The sequence below is a fragment of the Myripristis murdjan genome, chromosome 20, assembly GCF_902150065.1.
Source record: "Myripristis murdjan chromosome 20, fMyrMur1.1, whole genome shotgun sequence".
Taxonomy (NCBI): Eukaryota; Metazoa; Chordata; class Actinopteri; order Holocentriformes; family Holocentridae; genus Myripristis; species Myripristis murdjan.
The window spans coordinates 15105338-15117504 of record NC_043999.1 but is presented as its reverse complement, the minus strand read 5'-3'; the positions used below and the strand labels follow the sequence as shown (position 1 = coordinate 15117504).

Here is a 12167-nt window from a genome sequence, read left to right as displayed (position 1 = left end):
AGAGATCTCTGTGGAGTAATGGGCTCTTACATGGTCTGTTGTTGTCCTTGTCCCAAACAACAAGATTGCCATTTTCTGTTTCCTTCACCTCCTGATTACCCAGTCTAACAACTGAAGAACGGTTGGTTAACCTTTCACATACAGTGTCTCATGGATAATGTGTTTACATGTGACTACACTATTGAGGCATAGCATACCTGATACAGGCATACATCATATTCTGTTTTTATAAGCCAGAGACACTGTAAGTAATTTTGTGTGCCACTCAAAGCATATATGGATTTTGGTTATGACCCTGAGATACTGCCTAGAATGGCATCCGAATGTCTAAACACACCTTCCCATAAAGGTAAGAGAAGTGAGTTTGTGACTGCAAGTCGCCTGTGTGAGTGAACTGGGAAGATCTGAGCATTAACAGTGAAAGAAAATTTTTTTCTCTTTCCTTAAAAGCTGCTGTGAATCTGCCCTTGAGCAGGGCACTTAATTCCCCAAATAAAGTTACCTTTGGCCAAATCTGGACATTGATATTAAATGCTGTGTTAAATTGCTCAAGTAGATATGATTTCAGTTAACATTTACACCAAAAATGCTGGAAACTGCATCAAAGAGTGTGCCTGGAATTGGTCAGGAATAAGTGAGTGTGCATGTTCAGAGATTCCATACTTGATAAAAAAAAGATTTTAAACGCTGACTATTTTAACGCCACCCCAATATTTTAACTACAAAACTCATTTCCACTGGTGTTATGATTGGGGTTCAGGCATTTTAATCTAATTTTAGACAAGGATGACTGGTTAATCACTGCCACTGATTTGTGCATTGGCTGCTGTGCTGGTGTCACAGCAGCTCTGTGTGGTGCAGCTGGTTCAGTGGTGATCATGGGAATCATGGGAGGTTGGGAGACAAACAGAAAAAGGCCTCTGACATCATGAGCTTGCACCTGTCCCTCTGTTTCTCCAGCATAATAGTGAAAACACAAGGGCACTGATAGGGGTCATGACCCCTGAAAGTCTTTGCTGATAGACAAATGCTAGCTCTCCCTTCAAGTCAAGATTCAAGTGATATTTATTACTGTTGGCCCTGAATTTAATTACTCCCATGGCAAATACAATAACCATGTAACCATCCATTACACTGATGTTTTGGACAATATTTTCTGCTTTTACTTGACTAACTACATCTACAAAATGAGTAATGGGTGCCCGTTTCTCTCAACCTGCTTCTCGCTGACAGTGATTGTAGTGCAGAGGTGAAATATGCGTCAAAGAAGCCAATAATTTTCTGTGTTATTCAAAAAAAAATATGACAGCTTATCAAATAAAGAGTAAATCCAACAGCAGAACCGCTTAGCTTGCACCTTTGAATACGTCAGTCAGGCCATTCACCGACTTGACGGATGCAGTGACAGGGGATGAGATGGCAATTTGCCTGAAGCTGTGACTGTCTTATAGGGACAGAGAGAATTTAATCTCTCAAACTGACAATAGATCCAAGGATGAACCAGGAGCAGGGATTGTTCCAAGGTCTGGCTGAAGTCAGGTTTTCTTATGAAAACTGCATGGAGGAGCAGGATTATAAGAAGCATGGGAATGTGTCCTTGGATTAGGGAGCATTCTTTGTCTATGACAGAGGGAAATCTGAGAAATACGGAGCTGGGTATGACTGCATGCAGGGCACTTCACCCTGACAGCGACATGAGAAAGACAAAACTAACACTCAGACATTAAACAAACTGAACACTGAAACTGTGAACTGGAACATCATGTAAACAGCGGCCGATGATACATTTTGGGCTCAAGGCTTAAAAACTGTAACTTTACATTAGAGACTTAATATTGTGGATTCTATAACTATGCTCATGTGGCACAAAGACAAAGGTCAGAATTTAGAGCTGTGAGTCAGAGGCAAGCCACTGAATGTAGCACCACAATGTGCAGGTATAAATTTCACACCATGCTGGAAACAGTCATGAGTACAGTAGAGCATTGAGCACAGCACAGTGAAGCCTACTGTAATTCACTGTTTTTTTTTTTTTTTCTCCCTGGTGAACCTGTCATGGCCGCCTACCAAAATCAAGCATGCATCTCAGCTGCTGTACAGTTGGATAATCCTTGGCTGAGTCTTACTATTGTAATAAAAAAAAAATCTAAATTTCACACCTATTATGTGGGGTAATAGCTAACAGGGACCTGGGATTTTCCGGGAATATTCTTGAGAAAAAAGTGGAGGGGGTGAGAAGAGCAGGCGGTCTGTACTGTAAGTACAGCTACAGAAGTTTCCATTAATTCAGAGTAAATGTGCAGTGCTAGTTGCCTACTTTCCCCTGACGTCTCCCACGCCTCTGAGCGTGCTCCAGCTTTCCCCAAAGCTTGCCTTGCATTTTTGAATTCAGCAGGCAAAAGTGCTCGCTGCATTTTCCTTTGTAATGTTTACAAGACTCACAGACTACAGCAGCTACTCTGTCTGCGAGGCAGAGTTTGGTACAGAAAACACTTCTCTCTCTGAAAGTTGCCAGGCACCTCGATATCTCAACAAACACATTTTGCACTTCTGTAGCGCAGCTACTGAGGCCTGGAGCTGTTTGATTCCCTTGTTCCCTTTCTTCCCCTGTTAGCACTGATCTCTCACCACGGCAAAATATGCTGCTCCTGTCTGAGCTCTATAGGTGGATGCTCTTAGACAGGTTTGGAGGAGAGAAATGGAACGAAGAAAGGAGGGATGTAAAGAGTATTGTGACACTCTGGGAATAAAGATGGTGCCCCCCTGACACACCCTTGTCATGCCAGCACTCCAGATGTCATGGGAACCGGTAACAGCTGGGGCTGTTGCACGCAGGCTGCGTGTGAAAGGCCGCTCCATCTGCAGAAACCCAATCCCTCTGTGAAACCAGCAAAGGATTAGGCACTTTTGATAAGGTCCTCAAGACATTTCTATTACCAAAACACATCTGTGAAAAAGACAATCTTAAGAAATGTTTACTATATAGGCTTACTGTAGTTCCAAATGTTCTAATGTTTGTAGGCTTGATGGTGCATGCTGGTAATTTTTCCAATAATACAACACAACAAACAAATTGTCTATGTTTGGTCAAATCAATTTTGCATGTCCATGTAGCCATTTTTGAACTAACACCTACATTCATCCACTAAATCCTTTTGATCATTTCCTGTCTACTAAAAGTCATGCAGATGCAGATGAGCAACTGGCCGTTGTTTAACCATGTACACAGGGAAACAGGGAGTTGTGGTCCTAATTGTGGTCATGGTGGTCTTCAAAAAAAGGGGTGGGGAAAAGTTTTGGAAAAAAAACACTGTACTCATGCCAAGTCCAGGACACTTAAATTAGGCGAGTAAGCAAGGGGGCAGGTTCCAGTCTCAGAAGCAGCTGCAATTTTCAAAGTTGGCCTCATGTATTTGCTATTAGGATCGAATTTTCAGGTGATGCCATTTAAGGAGAAGCAGACGAGAAGCTGTAGGCCTTAGTGGGAACAATATAAAAGTAATAGCTGTAGCTGTAAAAATTTCCAGCCTTGTGGTTAAATCTTTCCTAGGGGAGTTTAGTTTTGTTGTCACAGCTGTCAAAAAGGGATAGCTCATCCTGTAGTGTCACTCCTGTCCGCCTCCAAGGCACAGGTGGATCAGCCATGTCCACTGGCTCTGTAGCAAGCGATGCTGAGGACTTTGACACATGTCACAGGAGGACTGCTGCAGCCTCTTTGGAAAGGACCAGGCGGAGAATTGCCTGCTATAATCCCAGCCGGTATTCGGATGAGGAGTTGGATGACGATGCTGTGGACGGGAAGAGCAAACAGGAGCGCAAACTGTCCAAGGCGCACCCGAAGGAAGCGCGGCAGTTGCAGAGAAACGCGGCCAACGCCAGGGAGAGGGCGCGGATGAGAGTGCTGAGCAAAGCCTTCTCCAGACTGAAAACCAGCCTGCCCTGGGTGCCCGCGGACACCAAACTGTCGAAATTGGACACGCTTCGACTTGCCTCCAGCTACATCTCTCACCTCAGACAGCTCCTGCAGGATGACCGATTCGAGAACAGCTTTGCGCACCCGGTTAATCTGGTATGAGCCTCAAAGTGTGTTTGCCATACTCCTCTCATGACACGCATGACATGCCTTACGAATAAAGGAGAAAAGGAGAACACGGGCATAATCATTTGGCATCATTTCATTCATTTTGCAAAAGTTGACTTATGGCCTAAAGAGTTGAGACTTCAGCAACAATGCAATTAAATCACTAATATTTTTTTGAAACAATCATAGGGACTTACAGTGCTTCTAAGGTACAAGTCAGTGATTTTATAGTGAGCTGGTACTTACTTTATGGCGTTATATTGTTTTCTAATGGTCGCAACTTTCCTATAATACTCCTATAGGACTTCAGTTTTTGGTGAGCTCTTTTTTGGGGTAAAGAAGCCTCTCCATTAAGGTTAATTAGGGGCTGTGGTGATTCAAGAAAAACTCATTGTGTTCCTCTTGTGGTAAACCTATGTTCTTCTTCCCTTGCAGACTTGGCCCTTTGTAATGACAGGGCGATCAGAGGACAACCAAGACATCTCTTCCACTGCCAGACTTTGTGGAGCAACAGCATAGGGCTCCCTCCCCTATTCATCCAAAATGTAATATAAGAATGGTGCTTTCACAAACAGTAGTTCTTCTACTAAAGCTTGTGCAGACAAAAATGGATGTTGACCTCAAGGTCCCCCTTTCCACTGTTCATCTCTGGAAAAAAAAAAAAAAAAAACCCTCCTCTGTCTGAGTCATTGTGGCTCCATCTCTGTTAATGTCGTGAACACTCGCTTTGAACTCTAACCCAACTCAAGCTTTAATTCCCCACGGATTGTATCTTTCAGAACATGTTTATCATTTTCTATTAAATCCAGTGATAGGCATCTAGAATTGTCTTCTTCAAAGAGCTGAGCAATAAGAGAATGCTCCATGATAAGAGGGACGGTTCCCTTAATGAGAAGCCTCTTAACAGGAAACATGAGTCCTTTATTGTTTGCTTTCAGATGCATTAGTGTGCTGTAATTACTATTATGCCTTTTTACACTGAGTGTAACCTTTTGTCTTCACTTATATTTGAGTTTAAGACTTTGGATTTGACATTGTAAACTGCAGTACTGCTTGTTTTGTCAAAAACTGCATAATACAGTTAATAACCGTTATCTGACATCATATCACCAAATCTCACTACTTCTTGCATCCTGACACTGGTAAGTAAGGTGTTGGTATTGGTTGACTGTTTAGGATTATTATCTGTATACAGCCCGGTGTTTTTGACTGAATTTACTGAGTCTCAGTGAAACCCTTAAGTAATACACTGAGTTTCACTTGGGAACCACTGTCATATCATTACTCAGCAGTTTACTTACTAAGAAATCACCTCACAGCAAACACTGTTGTCTTTATGATCACTTTTCACTTGAATATATCAGAGGATCTCAAAGCCAACATGTGAAACAGGAGTGCTGTACAGTTATTTATTGTCTGCATGATATGTTTGTGATTTGTTGTTGCATTTTGGACAACAATTTACTAATTAAATGAGTTTGTTTTTTTTCCTCTTGGTATGATTATTCAGAACTCTGAAAATCATAATTAGTCCCAGGGTGATTTTAGCAGGCTGTCAGTTATTATTCGTTTCATCCTCTGAACCAAATTAGAGATTCAAGACACAAAAACACATTGTCTTGCAAAGTGACTTTGGATGCAAATGCTTTTGCATTTTGGTGCTCAAAATGAGGAGCTTGCAGCAGATTAAACTGGAATTAGCCGTGCAATCATAGTAGCTACAGTAGTCGTTGTGCATTGAGAGGGAGAGTGAAAACTGCATCTAACTTTTTGTCATTTGCCCATATATCCCTGTCACAATTACCTTTGGGGAATAGGAGCTATGGAAACAGTTTTCCTTATCAGCATATTAATGATTTGAATTAATACACATATCTGGATAGCTATACATAAGACAGGATTAACCATAAATAGCCATCATGATCAACTGATCCATGTTCAAAGTAATAGGCAGGGCTAGCATATCTTCTCTAAACAGTCCTAAAACTGAGAGTGCCTGCAGAAATGTTTGGAGTTTAGCATTATTAGCAATTTTTTTTTTTTTTTTAACTATGTAGTCTCTGTTGATTGTGATGTGGGGACACTCCACAGCTCTCTCTTCAGATCTCAGTCCAGAGATCATTAGCAGTATCACCAGGTGGCATGGTAGCACCTATTTATCTCCATATTTCAGAATATTTAAAAATATAAGCCTAGAACTTCACAAAAATAGGAGTACTTATAACTCACACTCACTACAATTGACTTCCCTTCTGCCAACACCACACACACAGACACACACAGACACACACACACACTCACAGACAGTGGGAAAGACAGAATAAATGACAGTTATCTCTTGATCTGGGAAAACTTTTACTCGATTAATTGCCAAAATGATGTGAGTACAGATGGATAGAGCTCCAGGCATGGCCCGTCCAGGGAGACACGCTGACAAAGTGCTTTAGATGAAGAAAGTGAAGAAGAGAGGAAAGCCATAGTTTTCATCGAGTTCCTTGAGATTTGCAGCTGTTGGCTTGTTGGTGAGTTTCCCAGAACACTGAGCAGGTCTCCTGGGAGAGACGAGCCACTCTGTTGGACCAGGCCAGCTAATGAGCTAGCTTCTCACACTCATTCTGCCCTGCTTCTCGCACCATCCACTTCAAATGTAACAACAAAGGGAAGCAACTTGAAAGCATCTGATTTGCATTTTGAATATATTGAAAAGGGGTTGCTATTAATCAAAAGATGCAGAGCCACCAAAATGACAATGTTTAGGTCCTGGTCTACCAATACAGAGCTGATCATGGCTCTGTGGTCCTGGAGCTTTATTATTTTCACGATAAAACATCACGTAATTGGGGCCAATGTAGAGCAATGCTGACTGGAGCAACAAAGAAACTGCTAAGATGAAAGTAGAAACTTTCGCTTACACCCAGGCGGTCTCTAATGTTCCATCACTGGCATCTAGTGGCAAGGAAGGAGAATTCAGAGGCCGACAGGAGAAACCATGATATGCTATACTCTCAGCTGAGCAAATCAAAATTGTCACACAAAATCATAATGATTTTTCCACTTTCAAACAAAGGCTCATGTTGTACATGCTATAATCTGCATGGTTAACCAGGAGATGTAAATCATTGTTTTGAGGAAAATGCCCTTGTCCAACTGTCTTTTCAAAAAGTCATTAACAAATCAAGGCTGGCGTCAGATCACTTTCAATTTAGTCAACTTAAAATGTGACATCAGACTGCAATTCCATTTCAAAAAATGAAACATTTACTTTGTATGGTCTCATGGTAGAGTGGCTACAATGTAAGATGCTTTCATTGCAAGAAGAAGAAAAAAATCTGATGAAAATCCACTTTGCAAATTGACTGTATTAAATAATAGACCAGTAGGTGTGCAGGTTTAGGTAATATAACTGCACACCATCATTGTTGATGACACTTTTGAATTAAAATCGATGACACATGTAGACATACATGGAGGAAATAGTTACATTGTGTTAGACACTAAAGTTAGAGACATGAGATTCTTCTGAAGCTTGCTCACAATGGTCAAACAACTCTCAAGGTAAATTTTGATTTGGCTGACTTTGACTAACGAATGGGTGCCATAACAAAATATTTAAATGGGTTTAGAAATTGAGGCTTATGAATGTGACTGTAAACTTCGCTGACAGTTTTTGAACATTCCTAATGCAGTGAACTCTGCACCGCTCTGATACTTCAAGCAATTTAAAGCCCCTGAAGTTTTAATTTTCAGAATTCATGACTCAGTTTCTCCAGCAGAGGTCAGTATAGGCAAAGACAGTTGCTGAAACATGGTCACGACAAAGTGCTATGAGGCACTCACTCCTCACAGAAACTGTAATTGACTTATTGACTGATAATCAACTTATATTTTTCTTTAATGTTTTCTCTGTGTTTGGTGACCAAATATCAATTGGTGTAATTATGTCCTCCCACGTTTTTGAGAAGTTAACATTGTTATAAAAACAGTGGATTTGCCCTATTGCCCCATGTGTACTTTGCATACAGAAATATTATGACTTGCTATTATTTTTCCTTTTTACTTCGTTCACATCACATTTTTGAGATATTATAAGTTGTTGGTCTTAACTTAATTCAGGTGGAACACATTGCTTTAATCTAAAACTGCATTCTCAGCCATTAAGGCTCAGCACAATCCAACTTTTTTTTTTTAAATGACTGAAACATATTTCGTTTGTAGAAAAATTTCCATGAACAGGAAGGAACTACAGGTCCAAAGCCAACATTGGGGTTCACTGAGGCTGCCTTTGTAGCTCCCCCAAAAGCACTAACTTTAGGCCTTACAGCCTGCAGGAATCCAGCCTGGACGCTTTGAGCTTTCCAAACCCACTTTCAGCATGTTTGTTATTCAATATCCAGTCACTCAATACCACTAATGAGAAAAGGGATATGTAAATCCCAAAATATTTCAATCACGTTCGGCTAATGTATACATTTCCCCACGGGGAGATTAGTTCCTCTCCTCTGTGTTCAGGCTTTGTTTATTAAATACATTCTTTCCAGGTATGAAAATGCTGACCCTTGAACCCAAGACTGTCATCCTAAAACACAAATTGCAGATAACATTTGAACTATTGCAGTAATTATCATTATTGCTGTGGGGTACTCATACATCATAGATGTGGCTGTTGTTTTCTTGATAACTAGTCACACTCATTTAGTGAACTTACTGATGCTTGGAACCAAATGGAATAACTCCAAGAATGTGCCCATGAACTGAGGAACCAAAAGTCTAACACCACTTGCAGCAAACCCAAAACTTGGCTTGAGTCAGAGGAAAGGGTGGGAGAGAGTGTGTCTCACTCAAGGTCACAAATAATCCTGCTGCATTTATGTGTGTGTGTGTGCGTGTGCGAAAGCATTTATACACATTTTTCACAACTACATACATGTTTCTGTGGGTGTTACTTTTACAGAAATATATGGACGTTATATATATACACACATGCATATACACAGTCTGTGTAGATCTAATGTGTATATCTGTATGTCTATATATATGTGTGTGAGTGTGTGTGTGAGAGAGAGAGGGAGAGAGAGAGTGTCCTGGCTTGTGTGTGAGACTTCCTGTTACTTTGTGGAGATGACACACTCTTCTGTTAGACAGGTGATTGGGTTACAGCGCGGGAGTGGCAGCCTCCTCTCAGGAGAGAATGGAGGCTCTTTGTGGCGGGATGAGCTGGGCGCTGTGAAGGGGAGGGTCTGGCCAAAGAGAGAGAGAGAGAGAGAGGGAGGGAGAGAGAGAGGAGAGGAAGGAAGGGAACATGCATAAGTTGTCAAGGAGGGGTAAGGAGGGTGAGCAGGGGAGGTGAGATGAGGGGAGGGGTTGACAAAACAACATCCAGCCAAGCCCCGCGGTCCTCTGCCGACCTCTCCTCTCATTGTTTCCCAAGCCAGGCGACAGGACAGGAGGTGAATCTCAGCACTGCTGGCTGGCTGCTGGGACAGCCACCTCACTGCCTAGGTGGTGTCCCGGTTCTAACGCTGCCAGTGGGAGCCAAGAAGAAAACAGATATTTGTTTTTGCTCTCGGGGCATGTGGAGCTATCCTGGCCCTGTTTACAAGATTTGGGCGGTGCCCTCTGGCCTATTATCCTCCCCTCGCCTCTCTGTCTCTCTCACAAAGAGGTTTACACCACCAGCCTCTCTCAATGGGCTTGTTTTTCGGACACACTGGCTGCATACTTCTCCATTGTCTCGGAGTTTCTGGAAGAGGTCTTGTTCCGTGATATTTTCTCACAAATTATGTGCACACGCTCACGTGCACAGCCACCCACACACACATATGGGTCAAAAAGCATCCATTCATTCACAAACAGACTTCACCTATTCCCAAGGAGTGTTTTATGAAACTTACAATGTAGACGGCAATTTGCAAGTACAGTGTTTTGTTTGTCCCACAACATCCCCAATGTTACTTTTATAATAATTTGTATAATTGTGATAACAATTGCAGTTAGCATGAAATAGTATGTTTTGTATTTTTAAGATTTAAAAATGCCCTACGGAAAACCTGAAGTGAGAACCTTTTAGGCTTAACTGATAAAAAAAAAAAAAATTAAAAAAAAAAGCATGGGGTAAGCATGTAATGGGTGGTTGAGTCTTGATGGTTCGCATCATCGGCCTGACTCGCTGACGGATTATGTGCCACATTTTTTGAGTTAAGTCTACTCATATTCACCTGAACCAACCATTGGAAATTTTGCATAGTGCATCTTTAATACCAATAAAATAAATAATAACACCATCAATGACAAGTGTTTGCTTTAGAATGACATGGGACACCAGCATCTATGTGCAACACTAATGAGGTCAAAATATTTTGTTTTGAGACAAGGTTTCAGGCTGAACATGTCTTAGCCCAGCTGAATAGCTTTCACACAGTCTGAGCTGGATCCACTGCTGTCCCAGTCCCCCTGCGGTGGCATATTTTCCCCCAGTTCATCATCTGACATTACAAAGATGGCCACAACCTGACAATGGAGATAATATTTTCCCCTCACAATAGCTCCCAGTCCCTGCTCTGGGCGAAGGCTCAGCCGCTGTAAGCAGCCTGGGTTTTCCCATCCCTGTCAGACAGTGGCCCAGCCCAGTGGAGAAATGAGTCCCCACGTTGCTTAAAGGCCCAACCTGTCAGCAGTCCAGAGGGATTAGCCATTCACAGCCTCCATATTGTTCTCCAGGCCACAATGGGCTGCATGGGGCCCGGCCCTTTGTCATCAACTCTGTTGTGAACTTCTGCTGGGGTAACAAAGGTGTAACACACCTGCAACTATGGATTAGAGCTTTTTCACCCTCTTTTTTTTCTTTCTCTCTTGTCTTTCTCTCTTTCTTTTCTGACACATGGCCCATGGCAATGTCCGCCACATCAAAAGCAGTGATCTTTTTTTTTTTTTTTTGGGGGGGGGGGGGGGATCAGGCTATCCAGGCCAACACCCTGAGCAGTAGTTGATGATGTATACCACATATGCTTCATGATTGCATTTATTGTCTCAGTATTTGAGTTTGGATTTTTAAAGACTTACCTTTGCATCTGTATTAAAAAAGAAAAGTATCCAAAACGCAGCGGGAATGAGATACTTTTACACCAGAATGTTGAAATCTTTAATATTGTTTTACAGGAGTCCATTATTTCAGTCAGTCCAGTCACATGTGCAGAATGTCAGACAAGCTGAAATAAATGTCAGGAAGGATATTTTAGCCGGGCATCAGTCGTATTTTGACAGCCCTGCATCACCTTTAACCTTGCAGAGGAAAATATTCTGTCAAGAGGCTGTGACGACCACGTCCAAGCAACTAAAACCCAAATCCAACCTTTTTTTTTTTCCTAAGAGGCTTGAACTCCTCATGACCACATCAGAAAGCTGAGCAATTTCATGCTTATCATGTAGAACGTGATGTCTTAAAAAATCTCAGTGGAACGGAGAAATTTATTGAGATGCGTCTCTTTTCTTGTTTATTGCCTTTGAAGGTTGCTTGCACAGGTGCAAAGGATGAAAATATGGACTTTTTCAAGACTTGAAAAGGAGGAGTAAAGGAATTTGCATTTATAAATAAGCAATGCTTGCTGTCATGCTACATTTCTTTAATTAGATAATCTTTTTGATGAGGTGGTTTCCACAGATGTCCTGGTAGTGACTATTTCTAACAGTGTTTCCTGTCACCCCATATCACACTGCTTAGATTACATTAAAAACTGAGTCATCTGTATTACTCATTTTAATTGCGCTGAACTTTTGTCTGAGTCAAGGTGTAAGAGATCTGTAACACAGGTGAGCCCTCAAGTTTAGTTTACACAGCGGCATGAACAAGGCTCTAATTGTTGCATTGGAGAAAAACCACATGTCACAATAAAAAATCCATGTTACACAGTTCAAATCAAACGCTAAATTTCATGATAATATGCTTTATCATGATGTCTCTTAAAGGTGGTTTAATTTGTTTCTAGAGAGAAACACATGTGCAACTTGTTGATCAAGGATCATACTTCTAGGTTTCTTTCTGTTGTAATGAATCATTTATTTTCTTGATTAATCAATCAGTTGTTTGGTC

At 41.4% G+C, this 12167-nt stretch overlaps 1 protein-coding gene across 1 annotated transcript; it reads left to right on the top strand.

Moving 5' to 3' along the window:
* The first annotated feature begins 3643 nt into the window (after positions 1–3643).
* msc (musculin (activated B-cell factor-1)) lies at positions 3644–4075 on the top strand. Its single transcript, XM_030079674.1, has one exon. The coding sequence runs from the start codon at positions 3644–3646 to the stop codon at positions 4073–4075; it is 432 nt and encodes a 143-aa protein (XP_029935534.1).
* Positions 4076–12167: the final 8092 nt, after the last annotated feature.